The 23869-nt window shown below is 41.4% G+C and overlaps 1 protein-coding gene across 1 annotated transcript in view; it reads right to left on the reverse strand.

The window, feature by feature from the left end:
* The window catches only part of MICU2 (mitochondrial calcium uptake 2), a 129444-nt gene extending 114178 nt beyond the window's left edge, over positions 1-15266 (reverse strand). The window contains exon 1 of the mRNA XM_062194556.1: positions 15047-15266. Within this exon, the coding sequence (XP_062050540.1) occupies positions 15047-15256 (210 nt within the window). The 5' untranslated portion in view covers positions 15257-15266. The remainder of the gene's footprint in view (positions 1-15046) is intronic.
* Between the last annotated feature and the right edge of the window lie 8603 nt (positions 15267-23869).

Raw genomic sequence — 23869 nt, forward strand, 5'->3', positions numbered from 1 at the left:
CAATATTTGCAAATCTCAATTATTGACCTGCTAAATGAAAGCCATTAGAAGTCTGTGATAATTGGACCCTTATTCATCATAATTGTGTCAAAGCTCTCACTGCTCATGACCTCTGTCCCCCCCTCCCCCATGAAACGTTTTATTTAGGGAATACAATTTCTAAGTACAACTTTAGGAATATAGTGATTCTTCCCACCATACCTGGCCTCCCACTACATTCCCACCTCTCCTCCTCCTCCCTCTCCCATTCCCAGTCCCATTCTCCATTGAGATTCATTTTCAATTAACTTTATACACAGAAGACCAACTCTATATTAAAAAAATCTCCCTTTTAATTCTATCCATTATTATTATTAGACACTTGATCCCATCTATATGATCACTTTAAAACCCTATCTATATATTCATTTTAACACTTCATATGATATGATCACTTTAACAGTTAAGATGGCCTTTTAACCACTCAGCTTAATGGGATGTGGGGGTCCCATGGCAAATTTTAAATTGTACCCTTAGAAGTAAGTCCATAGAAACATATGCAGAACTATACAGCTTTACATTTACAAACTTCCTCCTCCCTCTCTTATACCCACTGTTATTTTTTACTGAGATTTTTAATTGACTTCATACACATATGATTAACTCTATGTTAAGTAAAGAGTTTAACGAATAGTATGAAGAAAAAAAAAAAAAAACCTGTTCCTTGACAGTAAAGACAAGGGCTGTTCAAGGTATTGCTTCTCGAAGTATGAATTTCACTTCTACAGAATTCCCTTTAGGTCCTCTATTAGCACAGATCAGGGAGAACATGTCATTTGTCCCTTTGTACATTTTGTTGCAAATGACTGGATTTCATTTTTTTTTTTGACAGGCAGAGTGGACAGTGAGAGAGAGAGAGAGACAGAGAGAAAGGTCTTCCTTTGCCGTTGGTTCACCCTCCAATGGCCGCCGCGGTTGGTGCGCTGCCACCAGCGCACTGCGCTGATCTGATGGCAGGAGCCAGGTGCTTATCCTGGTTTCCCATGGGGTGCAGGGCCCAAGTACTTGGGCCATCCTCCACTGCACTCCCAGGCCAGAGCAGAGAGCTGGCCTGGAAGAGGGGCAACCGGGACAGAATCCGGTGCCCCGACCGGGACTAGAACCCGGTGTGCCGGAACCGCAAGGTGGAGGATTAGCCTAGTGAGCCGCGGCGCTGGCTGGATTTCATTTTTTTTTTTTTTGACAGGCAGAGTGGACAGTGAGAGAGAGAGACAGAGAGAAAGGTCTTCCTTTTGCCGTTGGTTCACCCTCCAATGGCCGCCGCGGTAGCGCGCTGCGGCCGGCGCACCACGCAGATCCGATGGCAGGAGCCAGGTGCTATCCTGGTCTCCCATGGGGTGCAGGGCCCAAGGACTTGGGCCATCCTCCACTGCACTCCCTGGCCACAGCAGAGAGCTGGCCTGGAAGAGGGGCAACCAGGACAGAATCCGGTGCCCCGACCGGGACTAGAACCTGGTGTGCCGGCGCCGCTAGGCGGAGGATTAGCCTATTGAGCCGCGGCGCCGGCCGGATTTCATTTTTTTTAACCACTGTGTAGTATTACATAGTGCACATATCCCATAATTTCTTAATCTAGTCTTTGGCTAATGGGCATTTAGGTTGGTTCCATGTCTTAGCTATTATGAATTTAGCTGCAATAAATATGGGAGTGTGGGTACTCTTTTATTTACTGATTTCATTTCCCTCAGGTAAATTCCGAGGAGTGGGATGGCTGGGTCATATGGTAAGTCTATATATAGATTTCTGAGGTATCGCCATACTGTCCTCCATAGTGACTTTACCAATTTACATTCCCACCAGCTGTGGATCAGGGTACCTTTTGTTCCACATCCTTGCCAGCATTTGTTGTTTGTTGATTTCTTTATGAAAGCCATTCTAACTGGGGTGAGATGAAAACTCATTGTGGTTTTGATTTGCATTTCCCTGATGGCTAGTGATCCTGAACTTTTTTCATGTGTCTGTTGGCCATTTGGATTTCCTCTTATGAAAAATATCTTTGGGGGCTGGCACTGTGGCACAGTGGGTTAACATCCTGGCCTGAAGTGCCCACATCCCATATGGGTGCCAGTTCTAGTCCCGGCTGCTCCTCTTCCAATCCAGCTCTCTGCTATGGCCTGGGATAGCAGTAGAAGATGGCCCAAGTCCTTGGGCCCCTGCACCCGCGTGGGAGACCCAGGCTCCTGGCTTCGGATTGGCTCAGCTCCGGCCATTGCGGCCATCTGGGGAGTGAACCATCAGATGGAAGACCTCTCACTCTCTCCTCTTTCTGTAATTCTGACTTTCAAATGAATAAATAAATCTTTTTTTTTTAAAAAAAAGTCTGTTTAAGTCCTTTGCCCGTTTCTTAACTGGGTTGTTTGTTTTGTTGTTGAGTTTCTTATTTATTCTGGTTATAAATCCTTTATCAGTTGCATAGTTTGCAAATAATTTCTCCCATTCTTGACTGCCTCTTCACTTTGCTGAGTGTTTCTTTTGCAGTGCAGAAGCTTCTCAATTTGATGTAATCTAATTTATTAATTTTGGCTTTGAGTACCTGTGCCTCTGGGGTCTTTTCCAAGAACTCTTTTCCTGTGCCAATGTCTAGCAGGGTTTCACCAATGTTCTTTAATAATTTTATGGTGTCCGTTAGTAGATTTAGGTCCTTAGTCCATTTTGAGTGTATTTCTGTGTAAGCTAAAAGGTAGGTATCTTGCTTCATACTTCTGTAAATGGAAATCCAGTTTTCCAAGCATCTTTTGCTGAAGACTGTCCTTGTTCCAGGGATTGATTCTAGTTTCTTGGTCAAATATAAGTTGGTTGTAGATGCTTGGACTGATTTTCTGGCATTTCTATTTTGTTCCACATGTCTATCCCTCTGTTTCTCTAGCAGTTCTTGGCTGTTTTGGTTATAACTATCTTGTAGTATGTCTTGAAATTTAGTACTGTGAGGCCTCTAGCTTTTTTTCTGTTGTATAAGACTGCTTTAGTTATGCAGGGTCTCCTGTGCCTCCATATGAATTTCAGCATCATTTTTTTCTAGATCTGAGAGGAATATATTTTGTATTTTGATTGGTATCACATTGAATCTGTAAAATGCTTTTGGTAGTACAGACATTGATGATATTCATTCTTCCAATCCATGAACATGGAATATTTTTCCATTTTTTTAATCTTCTATCTCTTTCTTTAATGTTTTGTAATTCTCATCATAGAGATCCTTGACATCCTTGGTTAAATTTATTCCAAGCTATTTGAATTTTTTATAGCTATTGTAAATGGAATTGATCTTAGAAGTTCATTCTCTGCCTTGGCATTGTGTATGTATATAAAGGCTGTTGATTTTTGTGTATTTATTTGATATCCTACTACTTCACCAAGCTCTTCTATGAGTTCCAATATTCTCTTGGTGGAGTCTTTTGGATACTCTATATAAAGCATCATATCATCTGCACATAGGGATAGTTTGATATTCTCCTTCCCAATTTGTATTCCTTCCTTTCTTTTTCTTGCCTAGTGGTTCTGGCTAAAACTTCCTGGACTATACTGAACAGCAATGGTGAGAGTAGGTATCCTTGTCTGGTACTGAATTTCAGTGGGAATGCTTCCAACTTTTCCCCATTCAATAGGATGCCTGCTGTGGGTTTATCATGAATTGCCTTGATTGTGTTGAGTAATATTCCTTCTAAACCCAATTTGTTTAATTTTCATCATAAATGGGTGTTGCATTTTATCAAATGCTTCCTTTGCATCTACTGAAATAATCATATGGTTTTGTTCTTCAATTTGTTAATGTGAAGGCTAACACTGATTTGCAAATGCTGAACAATCCTTCCATACCAGGGATAGATCCCAACTGGTCTGAGTGGATGATCTTTGTGATGTGTTGTTGGATTTGATTGGCTAGAAGAGGATTTGTGCCTATGTTCATCAGAGAGGATGGTCTAGATTTCTCCTTCTGTGTTATATCTTTTTCAGGTTTAGGAATTAAGGTCATGCTGACTTCACAGAAAGATTTTGGGAGGATTCCCTCCCTTTCAATTATTTTGAATAACTTGAGAAGAATTGGAGTGCCCTTAGTTGTCTCTTTTGACAGTTTTTGTGTTAAAGTCTATTTTGTCTGATACTAGGATGGATATAGCAGCTTTTTTAGTTTCTGTTATCATAGAATATGTTTCTATCCTTTCACTTTCAGTGTGTGTGCAACTTTGTTGGTGGGATATGTTCCTGCAGGCAGAAAACAGATGAATTTTGTTTTTTAATCCATTTTGCTAGTCTGTATCTTTTAACTGGAGTGTTGATAAGTAATGACTTTGCCTTGCCATTTTTTCCAAAAACATTCCCATTTTTTACTTTGTATTTCCTTTGTACTTTTACTGGGAGATTTTGTTCCTTTACCTTCTTTCAGAGTGATGACCATATTTCTGTGTGCAGCACATCCTTAAGCGTATTATGCAGGGCTGGACGGGTGGTGACAAATTCTTTAAATTTCTGTTTGTTATGGAAGGTGTTTATTTCACTTTCATTTATGAGAGCTTTGCTGAGTACAGTACTCCATGCTGAACAAATTTTTTTCTCAAGACTTGGAATATATCTTGCCATTCTCTCCTAGCCTGTAGGGTTTCTGATGTGAAGTCCACTGTGAGTATAATAGTTTCTCTCATGCACATTTTAAAATCATCTTTATGTTTTACTGTAGCGAATTTGATTACAATGTGTCATGGTGAAGATCTTTTCTGGTCATGTCTATTAGGAGTTGTATGTGCTTTCTGTACTTGGATGTCTCTTTCTTTCTAAAAAATTAGAAGTTTTCTGTTATTATTTCACTAAAAAGGCCTTCTAATCCTTTCTCTCCATGCACACCTTCAGAAACTCCTAGAACCTGTATGTTGGGCTGCTTGCTAATATCCTGTAGATTACCAATAGTGATTTTTAGTTTTCTAATTTCTTCTTGAGTTTGGTTTGATTGTATAATTTCCTGTGCTTTATCTTCTAAGTCAGATATTCTTTCTTCTGCTTCACTGATTTTGTTGCTAAGGCTCTCTACTGCATTTTTATTTGTTCTACTGAGTTCTTCATTTCCAAGATTTCATTTTGATTTCTCTTTAAGATCTCAAATTTGTGGGAGAAATTTTCTTTCGTTTCATTTATGGATCTTGTATTGAAGTGTTGTGTTCTTTTGGGGGCATTATGTTGTCTTCCTTATTCTTGTTTCTTGAATTGGTGTGTTTGTTGTTCAGCATTTGTTGAGATACTCATTGGTTTCTTCTTTATTTTTTGCTATGGCAGCTTTTATCTTTGTGCTATGACTCTGTAGATAAGTGGAATGTCTGCTTTCAATGAATATCTAAAGGCTTGTAGTAGGTGCGGCCACAGAACTCTGTTCAGTTCTCCAATGGTTAATGGTGTGCCTGAGGTGACACACCCAGGTTTGGCGTGGTAAATCCTTTTTTTAAATTATTATTACAGGGGAGGTTTATTATGCTCAGCTGAGCTCCTCTCTTCAAAGCAGACCAGTGGGTATAATATTCGTCCACTCTGCCTAGGGGACAACACAAGATCTATGCAGTCCTCAGTGTAAGCTCAGATTCCCCAGCAATGTCCCTCACCAGGTAACCAGGGAGCCTTGAGCATGTGGAGCCTCTCAGTGACTGCCCAAAGTCCTAGCCACACTGTGAGCCCTCCCACACAACCTGTTTTTTTTTTTTTTAGTCTTGAGCACACAGCCCCCTGTCAGTTTTCCCCACCAGACTCAGTTGTCTCCACTTGGCTGGTTGCTGGGTGCAGATATGAGTTGGTGTGTAGTTGTTACATATGTCAAAATGGTGTCCGCTTTCTATGGGTTTGTTACAGGATGCCGTTGCAGGGTCATCAGGGAGACAGAAACATGCCCCTCCTTTTTTTTTTTTCTCTTCCAATTTGGCAGGTACACTATCCCCCATAGTGCTCTAAGCCGGATTCCCTCCAGGCTGGTCCTGCAGCTTTTTTGCCAGTGGCTTGGGCTGCTACAGTCTGGTCTCATCTCACTCTCCAACACTAGTACAGAGGCTCTCAGCTGCTGGGGTCCTGAGTTGTGGACATTGATGCCCTTGATATAGGTTCACTATGTCCCTCTAATTTGTACAGTTTCCTCTGCCATTTTCTCCCTAACTCTTCCCCAAGACTGCACTCTCTCCACTTTTCTTAAACGATCTTCTAGATCTGAGCAGTAAGCTCCCTCCCTACTTTGCCATCTTAATCTCCCATGACCTCTGTAAAGTTATTCTCTCTCCCTCAATTCTATGGTTATTCACTCCAGTAACATTTGTTACAGATCATTCTAAGCAGTTCACAATTAGGTTTGTTGCCTTTTTTCCTCCCTTCCACCCTACCCCCTGTGCTTTGGTAGAAGAAAATATGTAGAATTAGTCTATACCCAGCTTCTAAGATTAACTACACTCTCTGCTTTCACTCCTGCTACAATGGAAGGAGTATCTTTGATATTAAGAAAACCAAGTTATAAGTTCAAGATGGACGCACAGAGAGAGAGAGCTTACTGCTGTAGTCTACAGGAGGACATTTAAAAACCAAAGTGGATACAGAGCAATCTCAGGGAAGGGTTAGGGAGAAAATGTCAGAGGAAACTCCACACAAACTGGAAGGACACTGTGGACCTACGTGGAGGATGTGGACATACATAGCTTGGTACCCCAGCAGCCGAGAGCTTCAGCACCAGATTTGGAGTGAGGTAAGACCAGACTGCAGCACCCCAAACCTCTGGCAATAAAGCTGTGGGAAAAGCCTGGTATTGGCCCAGCTTGGAGCGCTGTGGGGGGCAGTGTACCTGCCAAACAAGAGGGAAAAAAAGGGGAGGGCCATGTTCCTTTATTCCAAACCACCTGAAACCAGCATCCAGTAACTAGCTGAGAGAGGATGGGTGCCATTTTGGACATACATAACAGCTGTGCCAGCTCGTGTCCGTGGAACCAGCAACCAGCCGAGAGGAGATGCCTGAGTCTGGCTGGGAGAATTGACAGGAGGCTGGGTGCTCGTGTCTGTGGGAGTCTTGTGTGCTGGGTCTGTGCAAATACTGTGGCTGTGTACGAGGGCACAGGTATGGCTGGAACTCTGGGCAGTCACTGTAGGTGGCTCAACATGCTTAGGGCTTCGTGATTCCCTATGAGGGTCACTACTGCAGGATCTGAGTTCACACCACAGGTGGCAAAGATCCTTTGTGTGGTTCCTGGGGCAGCACAGATAAAAACTGTACCCACTGGGGCTAGCACCCAGGCATTGGTCTCCTTTGAGGAGAGAAGGTGAGTGTGAGAAGATGCCAACAGAGTAGAACCAACCTCCCCTCTGATTAAAAAAAAAAAAAAAGGAGATTTACCACACCCAACTTGGGTGCCTACATAAAAAACTGGGAATGTACCAAATTAATGAGCTATCAATGCATTTCAAGGACCTAGAAAAACAACAGAAAATGAAACCCAAAACTAGGAGAAAAGAAATAATTAAAATTAGAGAAGAAATAAAATTGAAACAAAAAATATAAAATATCAGTGAAACAAAAAGCTGATTTTTAGAAAAAAATAGAGATGAAAAAGGAAATCTAACAACAGACAGCATAGAAATAAACAGCTGTATGCTAACAAATCGGGAAACCTGGAAGAAATGGATAGAAGGAGCCATTGTTATTATAGGAGATGACAGCTCCAAACATGGTATTGCTCCTGAAGAATTCCCAGATGTGGAGTTGGAAGACAGTGATGATCCTGAGCATGTGTAGGTCTATGCTAATGTATGTGTCTGTATCCTAGCTTTTAACAAAAAAGTTTAAAAAGTAAAATAAGATAAAAAATTAAAAATAGAAAAAAGCTGAGAAAATAAAGGAAGAAAATATACAGCTATCCAATGTGTTTGTGTTTTAAGCTGAATGTTATCACAAAAGATTTAAAAAGTTGAAAAATTAAGTTTATATACCAAGAAAGTTACAGTAAATTAATTATTTCAGAAAAAAACTTTTAAAAATATCTATTTGGCTGCAGAGAAAAACAAAAAGAGAAAGAGAGAAGAAGAGATTGAGTGAGAGTGTGTTCCCATCTACTGCCTCATTCCCCAAATGCCTTGCAATAAGCAGGGATCTCAATCTAGGTCTGCCACATGGGTGGTAGGAACCTAAACACTTGAGCCATCACTGCTGCTTCCCCGTTTTTACATTAGCAGGAAGCTGCAATCAGGAACCAGTGACAGGTATTGAACCCAAGCACCCTGATATGAGATACGGATATCTTAACCACATCTTAATGATTAGGCTAAATGTCTGTTCCCAAGGAAAATATTTTTTAAAATAAATCTAGAGTAGTCTAAGTGTACATTACTTATAAAGACTCTAGTAGCATTCAGTAATGTCCTAGGCCTTCATATTCACTCACTTACTGATTCACCCACAACAACCTTTTGTCCTACAAGTTCCATTCACAGAAAGAGCCATATGTAAGTTTACCACTTTTTAGCTTTCATACTGTATTTTTACTCTATCTTTTCTATATTTATATAACCAAATATCTAACATTGTGTAACATGCAGTACACATTTGGAGGAACAATAGGCTATACCATGTGGCCCACCTGTATAGTAGGTTAGGTCATCTAGGTTTGTGTAAGTACATTCTGTGATGTTTACACAATGAGAAAAACACCTAATAATACAATTATGAATATATTCCCACCGTTAAGCAATGCATAACTGTATTCAATTTCTCTCTTCAAGTTACTGGGTTTAAAAAAAATTTTTTTTATTTATTTGAAAGAGAGAGGGACTGACAGATAGAGATCTTCCATTTGCTAGTTTACTGCCCAAATGCCCACAACAGCTGGGGCTGGGCCAGAAGAGAGCTAGAAGCTGGGAACTCCATCTGGGTCTCCCAAGTGGTGGCAGGGACCCAAGTTCTTGAGCCATCGCCAGCTGACTCCTAAGATGGCATTAGCAGGAAGCAGGTATTAGAAGCAGAGCTGGAACTTGAACCCATCCAATTTGGGATACTGTGTGTCAAGTTGTATCTTAAGTGCTCTACCAACTGCTTAATCCTTTAACTTGTCTCCTAAATGGACTTTGGCAGAGAAGAATCTTACTTTTAATTTCACAATCTATCAATGTTCAAAACCCTTCCAGGGGGCCAATGCTGTCGTGTAGTGGGCTAAGCCCATATGGGTGCTGGTTTTAGACCCAACTGCTCCTCTTCTGATCCAGCCCTCTGGTATGGCCTGGGAAGGCATAGAAGATGGCCGAAGTGTTTGGACCCCTGCACCCATGTGAGAGACCTGGAAGAAGTTCCTGGCTTCTGGCTTTGGACTGGCCTGCTCTTGCCATTGCAGCCATCTGGGGAGCAAATCAGCAGATGGAAGACCTTTCTGTCTGTTACTCGACCTCTGAAATAAATAAATAAAATCTTAAAAAAAAAAAAAAAACAACCTCTAGGAGCATCATCAAGAATTTTGGTAACGGAGAAATTACATTATCTCCCTGCCATCTCTCTTGAGAGTTACTTTCATCATGTGCTATCACTCATTAAACCACATGAACTCTAACTCTGTCCAAAGTACCTGTACATTTACTAGATTTGACTAAAGATGAGCTGGGAGATGGGGAGACCATAGTTACAGATCTACCTTTCCAATTCTGACTTTCCCTCTCACACTACTCACTTGCTCCCACATTTCCTTATAAGATCCCAATTCTTCTGTCTTATGCAAAGCAGCTTTTCCTACTTCTGAAGGCTAAGTTGGCCATATTCAGGTTCTTATAGGGTCTACTCTCGACTTTATATACTTATTAGAGTATGTGAACCAAAACCGTTCTTTCCCTGAAAGGACCTGTAGCCAATTATTATGGCACAGATCTTGTTATAGTTATACCTTCAATGAGCATAATAAATGCTATACAGAATGTGCACCATGCATTTAACCACAACACAAAAATATTCTGTTTATTAATACTGTTGATTTTTGCTGTATGTCAGGATTATTTTCCAAATTCAAAAGCAATTTAAGTGGTTTGTGGTTAACTGCTTAAGCATCTCAATCATTGGAGTGAAAATGTAATTAATTTTATCTAAACTCTGAAACTGATATTTTTATAGAGATACTACTAAGTATGTGTGTATGTATGTAATTACATACATATACAAATCTGCTTATTTATTCAAAAGGCAGAGAGAGAGAGAGCGAGAGAGCGAGCTGCCATTTGCTGGTTCACTCCCCAAATGCCTGTAATGGTCACAGCTGGGCTGGGGCTGAGGCCAGGAGTCAGGAATTCAAAGTCTCCCATGTGGTGGCAGGTACTGAATCATCACCATTGTCCCTTAAGGTCTGCATTGGCAGGCAGGATAGAATCTAAAGTAGAGCTGTGGACTGAACCCAGGCATTACGATATGGAATATGGGTGTCTTAACTGCTAGGCTGAATGTCTAACCCTGATATTTGGTATCCTAATATGATAGCCAAAAACAACATTTTGCTATATAAAGATAAAATAAATGCTCTTAACACTAGCTAAACAATGACATGGACTTATCTTTTAATATCAAGGTATACCTATTATTAAAATTTTGTAGATTTCATCATCAATTTATTTACCCATTTAATAAATACATTCCATATCTACTATGACTAGGCTCTTTTTTTTTTTTTTTGACAGGTAGAGTTAGACAGTGAGAGAGAAGAGAGACAGAGAGAAAGGTCTTCCTTCCGTTGGTTCACCCCACAAACGGCCACTACAGCCGGCGCACTGCAACGATCTGAAGCCAGGAGCCAGGTGCTTCCTCCTGCTCTCCCATGCGGGTGCAGGGCCCAAGGACCTGGGCTATCCTCCACTGCCCTCAGGGGCCACAGCAGAAAGATGGTCTGGAAGAGGAGCAACCAGGACAGAATCTGGCGCCCCAACCGGGACTAGAACCCGGGGTGCTGGTGCCACAGGCGGAGGATTAGACTAGGCTCTTTTCTAAGCCCTTGGGATACAGCATAAGAGAGCATGACACATCTCTATGGCTGTTAAGTGTGTACTTATGTATATTTACAACAGTTAGTAACTTAGATGCTACTAACCATATCTAGATATTGGTTGTTTAACAGTCCTATAAATGACAATTAAACCTAAGATAGACAAGGTCACTTTGCTATGTAATGCATTTCAATGCATTTGGCTAGTCAAACATTTATTACATGTAACTATGCGACTGGAATTATTCCAGACACTAAAGACACAGAGATGAAAAAGACAAGAGACTATTCTACTTGGGGAAGACAAACAAGTAGATAAAACAACTTCAAAGAATGGTAAGTGTCATGAAAAAAAAAAAACTAAATAACAATAGAACGAAGAGTTTTAAGTCTTTATAAATACAAACATAAATAAATCTTTCAAAGGGAGATGACTATCAATGAATTTATATAACAGATTTAAATTTCTTAAATGAAAACGATACAGTATTATTCAGTAGGTTATATAAAACAATTTTACTTTTTAAACTGTAGCAGACAAATTTTCCATTGAAAGGCAAACCAAAAAACTAATTTTGAAATCAGGGAAACCTATAGTCTCTAATATTACACTTAACGTGGAAGAACATTAATATAAAGGTCAAAAATAGAAAAAATTAGAGAATAAATGAAATGCTCATATAATAAAAAATTAGTAAGAACAAATCAAGTACCATTGTTGCCAACTGTGAACTATACTGCATTTTACTTTGGCTTTACCTCTTCCTCCTTCTTTTTCAGTTTTGGACCTTTCTATTTTAATGACTTATAATACCAATGGCTCAGAAAAGCTTTACTTTTAATTGATCTTACATACTGGATTTACTGATACAGAAATTTGCGTACATCAGTTTTGGTTTACAAGTATATTATTTCTTGCTTTTTTATACTTTTTGATATGTTAAGGTTAAGAAGTAGCTATCCTTTTACTGCAGAATGGACTGAAACAATTACTGTTCTTTGTTTCCTCCCCTCTATTATTTCTGATTTTATTATGCTTGAATCAAATACAGTACGTTATAAGAGGAGCAATACTAAAATCTTAGGAGAGTTTTCAAATATTCTTACCTATTTTAAAAGAAGTTCATACAGAAGTAATTGATATGATGGCATGCTCTAAAGCAAGTTCCACTAAGGATTTCTTTGTAGAAAGCATCCTTTTCCTGCCCAATTATAATCACCATGAATTTCTTAAATACAATTACACTTTACTTGGGAATTCTGCAATTCATACTCTTTAAAAATGTATCTTTTAAATGTCTTTGGAATGTGTATACTAATTTAGCCATCCTCAACTCTCCTAAATTATGGCAACAGCTCCCTAACTCCAGTTTCAATTCATTTCTCTTCCTAAGATCTCAATATTCTTTCCAAAGGCCAAACCAAATTTGTAATGGAGTAATACATATACTTCTTCATGCTTTAAAAAATCTGATATGATGACAGGTTTAAAAATACTGTAATTTCAAAGAAGTGATATTTGAGGTATCTGTAATAATACTATAATGGGAAACTATCTGAGATTTATATAAATGCCAGTAACCCAGTTACAATACTACTAATGGAAGAAAAGATTAGATAACAAATCAATGAAAACAAAAATGTAATCTTTTTTCTAGGTTCATGGACTCCTAAATTCTGTGCCTGGATTTGTGAGGGTCCATGAGGGTTAAGAACCCCTGCAATAGCTCTCTGCTGTCCTCAAGAGAAAAATTCCTGTCATGTGGCTTGAGGTGACTTAATGATCTGATTCCCAGCCACCACTCACACCCAAATTTGCATTTCATCTCTTGCAGCTGACATTCTGCTGAGTCAAATGACCTCTGCAAAGCTATTCCTTTTGCTTGCAATATTCTTCCCCTTCTCTGCCCAGCAAACTTCCAATCATCCTTTAGATGCTAGTTGATGTATCATTCCTTCAGCAAACCAGAAACCAGAAACTGTTAGGTGCTATTCCAGTATGTTCCACAGCACCTGCTTTCTGCTTTTACATTTACTAAACTATTAAAATGCCCTGCCCCATTAAACCATAAGCGCATGAGCTATATCTCCGATCCCCACTCCTCACATGTTGCCTGGTACATGGTAGTATTTCAGTAACTATGGAAGGAAATAAGGGGCATTCTAACTTATCTGCTGTTTCATGACCTGGAATTCTCCCTTTGTTCCCCGTCACAAATCCAGGCTGTTGGCACAATGGGAACCAAAAAAAGTATAGGATTCTGTTAATAGAAATTTATTATCTTTGCTGGTAAAACTACTTAGTGTGATGACTGAAAATGAAGGACACTATCACTATGACTTATAAGGAAGATTTTATCATTTTGCAATATTAAATAATTATACCAACGCACAAAATATCAAGAGATGAAAAACTACTCATCACAAACCAAAATTCCAGAATATCTCAGAAAGTCTCAGACATGCACAGAGACCTTCAAGGCAGTGTTGGTGGTGGAGAAATAGCAAAATGTGTCAGAATCACAGTAGTGGGAGATCCTCCTTGCACTCAGCCACCATTGCTGACAGGCAGCATCCACTGTGGTCATTAAAAGGACGAGAACCACTATGTTAAACTGTTCCCACAGCAGACCAAGCAAATGTGTTGTCAGAAAATGTTATAAAAGAATCGATAATAAAATGTTTTCTATTTTACTCTGGCTAGACTGAAAGTTAAAACACTGTGTGTATGTGTGGGGAGAGAATCCAAGACACCACACTGGTGAGGTGCTTCAGTCACATCAGAAAATAAAAGCATCAGCAGGCTAGAATTGAGCCAAAGAAAAACAAGGAGATGGGTGCAATGAAATCAGAAGCTACAACTGCTAAGGAGGGAGGATTTAAGCCATGTTCTGGGGACAAGCAGTGAAACATTTTGGTTGGAAGGTGTCTGAGTGTGACTATGAAACTCCCTGAATGAGAAAGCTTAAAAATGTGGATTTTATTCCATGCAGAATGAGGCACTCACTGATTCTGAGGAAGGATATATCGTATGGTTAGTGATACTCAGGGGAAGATTAATATATGGGCTCTAACAAGATGGATTAAGGAAAACTGAAACCAATGAAGAACTATAAATTGAATTGACACACAAGATTACAAAAAATGCTATAAAACATTTTCATCTGTGATCAGAAACGGAGAATGGCAAGAGCTACTGTATGTATTATCTATAGAGTATTTTAATACAAATAACTATCACTCTACTTTCCTCTTCTGTTCTATCTAAATGTTCCTAGAGTTCTTCGTTGGAAAGGTATGATGTAAATCTACCAGAGAAACAATAAAACACCCCTTTCAATTTTCAAAAAAATTCATTTATAAAAACTTGTTAAAATGCCTACAAGAGCTTCAAATTAGCATTCTTTCTCAAATTTCCAAATGTTTGACATGGCAATATCCCAAAGCAGGAAACTTAACCTTGAAAATATGGAGATTTCAGGAGGAACTTGTTTTTGCTTACTTATGGTCCACTCAAGCGTAAAGGTTTATATTCACGTAATAATGTTCGAGTTCCTAATAAAATCTTGAAATTACCAACCGATCAGTTTTTTTGATTCACATTTTCATGACAAAAAAAAAATAAGTCATCTATTCGGACTTCACGACGCTACACCGAGAAGTCGTGTAACTGTTGCTTCTACAGATAGCTGCACACACACCACCTGAAGATCTATCCACTTCACTAACTGGGGCGGGATAGGCCAGAGGCAACGAAAATCCTGACTCCGACACGCCCACGCCCATCAGCACCATGGGCGGCGGGTTTTTCGCCGTGGGTGGTTTAGCTCCTGCGGCTCTACCCCGGCGAGGCTGGGTCTCCTGTCAAGGCCTCCAGTGGCCTCGGGAGCCCGTGCCGCGGCAGGAGCAGCCCCACCAAGTCCCACTTGTCAGGGTCTCCCGCCGCTGGGTGCCCCCAGCGGGCTTCGGAGCACAGTCGGGTCGGGGCCGCCCAAGCTCCAGATCCCTCCCCGCAAAGGGGCGTCTGAGGCGGGAGGAGCAAGGTCCCGTACCTGTGCAAACACGGTGAGGCTGCTCTCGCGCGCCGCGACACTCACGCGGCCATGATGCCAGGCCGCTCCTGCTCCTGCCAGGGCCACCCCGGCCACTGCCGCCGCCAGTGCCCCGGGGCTCGGCACGGCCTGTCGGCTGGCAGACAGCCCGCGCCGCAGTCTCCCTCCCCAAGCCGCCAGTCGAGCGCTTCGCCCCGCAGCCGCCGCCATCTTCGCGGAAGCGTCGCCGCCCAGCGCCCCGCCCCCGCCCCACCTCCCACAGGCTGAAGACGCGGAAGGTCCCACGGTTCTCGCGAGATCCGGGCAGCCTTTCGCTCGGTCTCCAGGGCGTGCACCTTGGGTGCGGCTGCCGGGGCGACGCGCGGCGTCCCGGAGGCGGAGGCGGGGGTGCGGGGCGGGGCGCGATTTTCGGTTGTTGGGCGCCTGGTAGGGCGGAGAGGAACAGGTAACTGGGAAATGTGGAAACAACTCGAAAAGCTCCTTACGATTTAAGACAGTAATGTGCCCCGATTGTATGGGAAGTGTGTCATCGTTTGGCTGCTAAGGTGGAATCCGGGCGCTGTGGCCGCTGAGAGGTGGTGTGATAAGCATTTCTCACGATGTTAATGTGATCAGTTAATTTGCCTTTCCTACCATCATTAACAGTACAGCCCCATCCCAGAGGAGGTTGCATATGGAACAAAAAAGTGTTGGGTATGGAACAGAAAAATTCGACAACGCTGAATTTGCAGTCAACTACACAAGCCTGTCAAGAATTACTTAAGAGAATAATATATCATGCTATTCAGAAAGCTACTTAAACTATAGATACTGTTCACAAGCCAAGTCTTAACATCACGTAATTCAACAAGCTTCTAATAAAGTATCCGTCTTTTAATAAAGGTGTGTGTGTGTGTGTTCTACTTGTCTTTAACAGCTAAGCAAACTTTTCAGACTTTTTCAACCCTTTTAAAATATACATAGCACTACCGTTTTAACCAATTTTGACAATACAGGTCAATGGCCTTAAGCACTCCTCACAGGGTAGTGCAACCGTTATCATCTACCATCTCTAGAGCTTTTTTTCAAGTTACAAACTGGCAAATATTATGTTAAAAACAATCCCTTCCCCATCTGTCTTGTGCGTTCTTTCCTATGCTGAGTCTTGGTTGTTCTTTCATTTCTGTTAACTCATATCCTATCCCAGCCTTCTGTTTGATTTTCTTTCCACCTCCCAGACAAAGCCACTCCCTTTATTTCAGGCAATCACTATTTGCAGAATGTTGAATTTGGGGCATTGGGGCGGTAGCGGATAAAGCCTCTGCCTGCAACTCCTGCGCCCTATATGGACCTAGGTTAGAGTCCCAGATGCTCCACTTCTGATCCAGCTCTCTGCTAATGCACCTGGGAAAGCAGTGGAAGATGGCTCATGTGCTTGGGCTCCTGCCAGCCTCGTGGGAGACTCAGAAGAAGCTGGCGGTTGGCTTCAGTGTGGGCCAACCCTGGCAATTGTGGCTGTGCGGGAAGTTAATCAGTAGACTGAGCATCTCTTGTCTCCACCTCTCTCTGTAACTCTGCCTTTTAAATAAATAACAAACAAACAGTCTTTTTAAAAATGAAAATGAGTATTGAATTTAAATTTGGTTCCAACAAAGTGTTTGATTGCAGCTGTTATTTTGCCAGGACTAAGAATTGGAGTCTGATTTAGCAGCACCCACCTCATGTCCCTGTTTTCAGGTGCCAGATGTTTTCCTTTGCTGCAGGATTTGAACAATAGCTCAGTTCTGCTTGCTCCTTGGTGATAAGAAATGAGTTCCCTGAAGCATATGAATTGTTTTGTAGTCTTTGACTCTCTATTCTTTGGTCTCCATTCTTTTCCTGAGTAAATTTATTTAAAAACCTTTTTTGTTCAGCTTCTGAAATGCTCCCAGCTCTTAGAAGCTTTGCACATGCAGAAACGCAGGACTAAAGTGATAGGTGCCAAGGGTCCCAATCATATCATCACTGCCACCTTCAAGTTTGGAAAAAAAAAAAAAACCTAAAAAAAAATCAACTATCTGCTAAATCTAATTTGACCACCGGGAAGTTTTTGAACCTTTTTGTTTTAATCCGCCCTTAGTTCTTGCTCCCTTTCTTGTAGCCGGCTTGTCTACATTGATCTGCAGTCGGAGATTCCTTACTGGTTCTGATATAGGCAGGCAGATAGAATAACATTTATTAGATCTGTGAGCTGGAAGACCACGCCTTCACCATGCCCCTGTGTGATCTCATGCTCCTAGCTGACCTCACTTGTATGCCCACATGCCCATTGGGCTACATAACCACTCCCCTTGGGAAGTGGATAAAAGGCCCGGAACAAGGTGGGCCTGCCTACTTTTTCCTCCCTTCTTCACCCGTATTGCCCTTTGTTTTTCTTATTGCCCCAAGGGAAACTTCGGGGCTCGTGTTGGCCACACTCTCTCTGCCTTCGTTTTGCTGCTCCTGCTAAGCTACTTGCAGCTGCTCATAACCAAACGCTTAGTGCCCATGGCTTCTGGCCTGCTCTCTGCTTGGTATGGATCTAGACTTTCCTTGCTCCCTTAGACACAGCCCTCACTATATCCTACCACTGAATAAAACGTTCGTGGCAAGAACCCACACAGTGTATTAATTTCAGAAATATTGATAAGCAAAGGGTTTCAGTTCCCCAGCTGCTGAAACCACTTTCAATGTCTTTCCCAGGCAGGAAGTAAAAAGGAGAGCCTCAATGGCACAGACTCGGAAACCAGACCTCAAGGTTTGGATCCGGCTCTTCTAAGAGGCGATTTGGAGCTGTTTCTGAATCTTGTTTTTTTTTCACCTGTAAATGACTCTCATGATTTGGGACGGGGTGGGGTTCCATGAGATGTTTTGTATGAAGTGACTAGCCAGATGCCTGGTGCATGGCAGGCTTGCAAAGATAGGAGTGCACCTTCTTCAAGATTTTGGCTTCCTCTTGTCCTGTGATCAGCAATGAGCTTGCCCGTTTGTCCGTGAGTTCAGATCACAGGCCATCTTAACCTGAGACCTTCCTGCTTTTCATTTCTAACCTGACCTTATAAACCTTTGGTCAGTTTTTTACCTCTACTGATAAGGGTGGCTCTTGGCATATATACACACACACACACACACACACATATATATATGTATATATATATGTATATATATATGTATATATATATATGTATATGCTTTATTTATTTGAAATGCGGGGTTACAGAGAAGCAGAGGCAGAGAGGAAGAGGTCTTCCACCTGCTGGTTCACACCCCAGATGGCTGCAACAGCCAGAGCTGCACCGATCCAAAGCCAGGAGCCAAGAGTTTCTGGGTCTCCCACGTGGGGGCAGGGGCCCAAGGACCACAGCAGAGAGCTAGATCGGAAGTGGAGCAGCCAGAGTTCGAACTGGCACCGCACGTGGGATGCCAGCACCACAGGTGGTGGCTTTTACTCACTATGGCACAGCATGGACCCCTTACATATTTTACTTTTCTGGATTATTGGCATAGAAGCTTGTTGCTGTTCCATGGCGATTAAAGATTTCCTAGCTATTGTTTGGACTCTCTAGATCTCTTACTTCGTAGCTGAATTTTGATTTCCAGGAACAGTCTTTACTTGTCTGTTTAAACCGTCTCATCCACACAGTTCCTCCACCCACTTAATGAAACCTAACGAAACCTAGCAGCTGTTACTCAGTTTACTCACTCACAACCTCAGGCCCAACACAGGTACAGATTCCTAGCTGAGCGTTTGGCATATTTACAAACATGGTGTTTTTCCACAGTTGGACATCCTTGTGGGTAAGGATCTTATTTTTCTGTTTCCCTAGTACCTAACACAAAGCTCAGCACATATTAGAAATTCAATGAATGATTACATAAATACATGTATAAACAAATGACACTAATAGACCTTGGATGCTTATTTCCACACGTTGGGCATCAAGCACAATGCAAAAATATATTGTTTCTTGGGTTTCATTTATTTTTCAAAACAAAAGCCTTGTTTTCTTTTGCTTAAAATCTCTAGCTTACTTGGAAAACTTGCTTTGTAATTATTTTTTTTTCTTTCTGCATTATGTGCCCAGACCTCTAGAACTCTTATTTAAGTTTTAATGCATTCAAACGCTTCATTTGTGAGGAAACAAAGTCTTATAATAGAACCAGTCCTTAGCCAAATCACCATTCTGAGTATGAAATCTTCCCTGGCAGCTGCTGAGGTTTGTTGAAACACATTGACTATATTGGTCTTTTTGGGATCCAGCTTTGTTCATTTCTTCATCACCAACTGTAGACAAAGTCCTGGGCTAGGATGTATTTTCAACCATGCAGTTTATAAAGCAATCCCCAAATAAGGAGCTGCTTTTAAAGCCATATGACCTATGCTGTTTCAAATGGTATTTAGAGAAAAACAGAATGCAACCTCTGATAGTTTCAAAAGATCATTCGTCATTCACCTTGTGCTCTTTATTCTCAAGGAGGGACAAAAGTACTGTGACAGAAAAGATGTTCCCAAAGAGAGAGAGGCCTACATTTCAAAACAACACAAGATGGTTTTAAACTATTGGATTGTCCGGAGTGGGAGGAATGTGGTGGGTTGGAGCAGTTGGGAAAACATCAAGGAAATAGAAGAGACTTAGGGGAACTTGGTGGAGTCCCCAAGACTGAAGGGGCTAGGACTGGGAGCGTCTGGGAGGAAAAGCTACAGCACATGTTCTGGATCTTGGAGCAGAAGGCCTGGTTTTGGGTAGGCACGGAATGTCTTCAGAGCCAGACAGGGCAAGGCCACGGTTTCCAGAGTCAGTCCTGAGCTGCTTAACTGTGAAGGCAAGTTCTGAGAAATCGGAGTTTGCTGATTCGGTCGTTGCTCAGATGTCGAGTGCACTTACACAAAGCTAGATAGCACAGCCTATTACACAGCGAAGTAGTATAGATTTTGTAGTCTATAGCTCTTAGAGGCATGGTGAATGAAACAACATGAGGTTATATCAAGCACAAAAGAAAATGATGCAATCTAGAGACACAGAGGGACAAACTTTTGTTCAAACGGTTAAGACATTGGTTAGGATGCCTAAGTCCCACATAAGAGTACCTGGGTTTCAAGTCCTGGTTCTGGCTCTGATTCCAGCTTTCTTCTAATGCACACTGGGAGGCAGCAGGAGATGGCTCAAGTAGGTGGGTCCCTGTTAACCATGTGCAAAACCTGGATTGAGTTCCCAATTTGGAGTGTGAGCTGACAGAATTTCTCTCTCTCTATTTGTCTTAGGGCAGGGGAAGTGAGGGAAGAGAGAAAGAGACAGAAAACATGATATAGGAGGCTGCTGCTAAAATAACACAGCACACTATCTTACAGTCAACTTTTTTTTTTAAGATATATTTTATTTATTTGAAAGGCACAGTTGCAGAGAGAGAGGGAGAGACAGAAAGCAAGCTTCTATTAGCTGGTTCACTCACCAAATGGTTGCAATGGCTAGGACTAAGCCAGACTGAAGTCAGGATCCAAGAGCATCTTCTGGGTCTCCCACATGGGTGCAGGAGCCCAAGCACTTGGCTCATTCTGCTGCTTTCGTAGGTGCATTAGCAGGAAGCTGGATGGGATGTAGAGCAGCTGGGACTCCAACCAGCACCTATAAGGGATGCTGGCATCACAGGCAGTGAGTGACTTTACCTGCTATGCAACAATGCCAGCCCCAGTCAACTATTTTCTAGAAGTAGGAATACACTCTAGCAATAAAAGTATAGTATAGTAAATACATAATCCAGTCACATAATTTTTACGATCATTATCAAATATTATCTACTGTATATAACTATATTGCTGTATTTTATACCACTGGCAGCACAATAGGTATGTTCACACCAGCATCAACCCAAGCACGTGAGGAATGCACTCGATGTCATGATACCTACAACATCACTAGATGATAGGGATTTTTCAGTTTCATTGTAATTCTAGGGAATCATGTCACATATGTGGCCCGACCTTGACCTAGGTATTATTATGCTGCATGTGACTGTGTATGGAATAGTTGTCAGTTCTCTTGAGCATCTGCACACTTGCAGATGAGTGTCATACCCACCTTCCTGCATTCTTACCTACCTCCCGCTGATCTCCTCTCCTGCATCTCTGCCCCATGTTTTTACTGCCCACTCAGACCTTGTCCTGGCTCTTCTTACCTGCTACCCATAGGCTTCTCTAAATTATCATCCTTCTTTCTGACAACCAAAACTTTGATCCTCTTTGGGTTGTTGGTCATGAACAAAAGAGATCAATCAGTTGAAGATATTACTATATTGTACTTCCATTTTAAGAGAAGTTCTGAACTCACATGCATCTTTGATCTTAGCATGTGTGGGAAAATTAAAAATTGCAATCTGATTTAGGAATATTGGTTACTGTTGTATTTCAGGAGAATGTGCATTAAGATTGATTATCTTAGGTGGAGGAGAAAATATATGGGCCATCTCAAACAATAAGTTAAAGAGATTGGACTCAAACCTATCATAATGCAGTCAATGGCATATTAAATGAACACAATCAAGAGCCATTGCTTGTAATAGACAGAAGTTGAACCATATTATTGTGGATAATTGTGTAGTGGAGGGTATGAATCACTCCCAGAAGCTCTGATGAGTCAATCGCTAATTACGTCTTTCTGTGCAGTTTGGGGCCATGAGTAAAAATATCTCTGTAGCATGATTGATACCAGCATGTGTAGAAATAGGTCAAGATGAAATCTTACTGACAGTAAGAAAGCTGCCCAGAGCAGCATTGTCTATGTCTTTCAGATCCTCCTCTGCTTCTCATTCCAGTCCCATCAATAACACTTGCAGTCAACCTGCTTTACGCACTCATTACTGCATGCTGTGATGATTGCAAGAGTCTCTTAACATGTGCCTTGGCTTCTAGTCTTTTTCTCGTCTGAAGCAACCCATAGATCTGTGTCAGATCAATCTCCCTAAAACTCTTCTTTCACCATGCATCCATTAGCTGTGTGGTTTAATCTTTCCAAGATTCTGTCTCCTTGTTGGAAAATGAGGAGATTGGTTTCAGTTTATTTTTCCAGTTCTTAAATTCTTATTCTATGCCATTCCAAAGTGGCTTTTTTCTTAATTTGACAAACTGTACTGAGTGTGAAATAGGTACCAGGCATGGTACCATGCTGTGGAGATACAAAGAAAAATAAGGCAGAGCTCCTCTTATGGCGCCTAGCTGCAGGTTGTGGGGTCACACACTGGCTTGATCTCCCACTACTTTAATTTTTTTTAAGTATTTGGCTCCCATTTATGTGTATTTTTTCTCAAACCCATACATTTACAACTAAATGTTAAAAAACACATTGTAAAAAGTAAAATGGTGATATAAAGATGAAAGTTTTTATAAAATAGAATTTTAATTTTATTATCAAAGGTGACATGAGTATTTTGCTCCCTCTAAGAATGTTAATATTATTTTAGCAAGATAATGTGATTATATTGACTTCATAACCTTGGAAAATCTTGATGGAAGTTTTATTAGATAAAAGTACAAGCATCTGGAATTATGTTCAGTTAATTTAGACATTGGTTCCTAATGACTATGATAGGTAGCTCATAAAGGTACTTTACAAATATCTATCAATCCACATGGAAGGAGTGACTATTATCAGTTGACAAAATCATGATAGCTGAGTCTTTTTCTATTTTTATTATGAAAAATGTAAATACACATAAAATTAGAGACATCAAAAATTACCTTCTGTTTATTTCTACCCAATTTCCACAATTACTGGCTCATGGCCAATTTTGTTTAATCTCTACCTTGTTCTTTTTCCTTAACTATTTTATGCTGAAGCAGCTCTCAGGTTCATTTTTTTTTTTTTCATTGACAGGCAGAGAGAGAGACAGAGAGAAAGGTCTTCCTTTTGCCATTGGTTCACCGCCCAATGGCCGCAGCGGCTGGCGTGCTGCGGCCGGCGCACTGCGCTGATCCGAAGCCAGGTGCTTCTCCTGGTCTCCCATGTGGGTGGAGGGCCCAAGAACCTGGGCCATCCTCCACTCCAGGGCCACAGCAGAGAGCTGGCCCGGAAGAGGGGCAAGCGGGAAGAATCCGGCACCCCGACCGGGACTAGAACCCGGTGTGCCGGCGCCGCAGGTGGAGGATTAGCCTAGTGAGCCGTGGCGCCGGCCTCATGTAGTTTTAATCCACATGTTTTATTACAGAGTGTTAAAAGATGAGAGGACTTATAAAAGAAAACCCACAAACTAGTTGTTTGTTTTACATTTCTTCTTTTTTAAAAAATTTTTTCATTTACTGGGGCTGGTGTTGTGGCATGGTGGGTTACGCTGACATTTGCATGGTGGCCTCCGGTATCAGAGCACTGGTTCAAGTCTGAGCTGGCTGCTTCCAATCCAGCTTTTTGCTAATGTGCCTGAGAAAGCAGAAGAAGATAGTCCAAGTGATCGGACCCTGTGGGAGACTAGATAGACTTTCAGGCTTCTTGCTTTGGTTCGACATCGCCCAGCCCTGGCCATTGAGGTCATTTGGGGAGTGAACCAACAGTTGGAAGATCTTTTTCTCTCTCTGTCTCTCCTTCTCTCTATCAGTCGGCCTTTTGAATAAGTAAAATAAATCTTTAAAAAATTTCATTTGTTTACTTTTTATTTACTTGAGAGACAGAAAGAGAAATATCTTCTCATCCTTTTGGTTCACTCCCCAAATGTCTGCAACAGCTAAGGCTTGGCCAAGCTGAAGCCAGGATCCAGGAACTGAATCTATGTCTCTCTCTCGTGGCAGGGACCCATGCACTTGAGCCATCAGCTGTTGCCTCCCAGGGTGTATATAATAGG

The sequence above is a fragment of the Lepus europaeus genome, chromosome 6 (assembly GCF_033115175.1).
Source record: "Lepus europaeus isolate LE1 chromosome 6, mLepTim1.pri, whole genome shotgun sequence".
In the NCBI taxonomy this organism is placed as follows: Eukaryota; Metazoa; Chordata; class Mammalia; order Lagomorpha; family Leporidae; genus Lepus; species Lepus europaeus.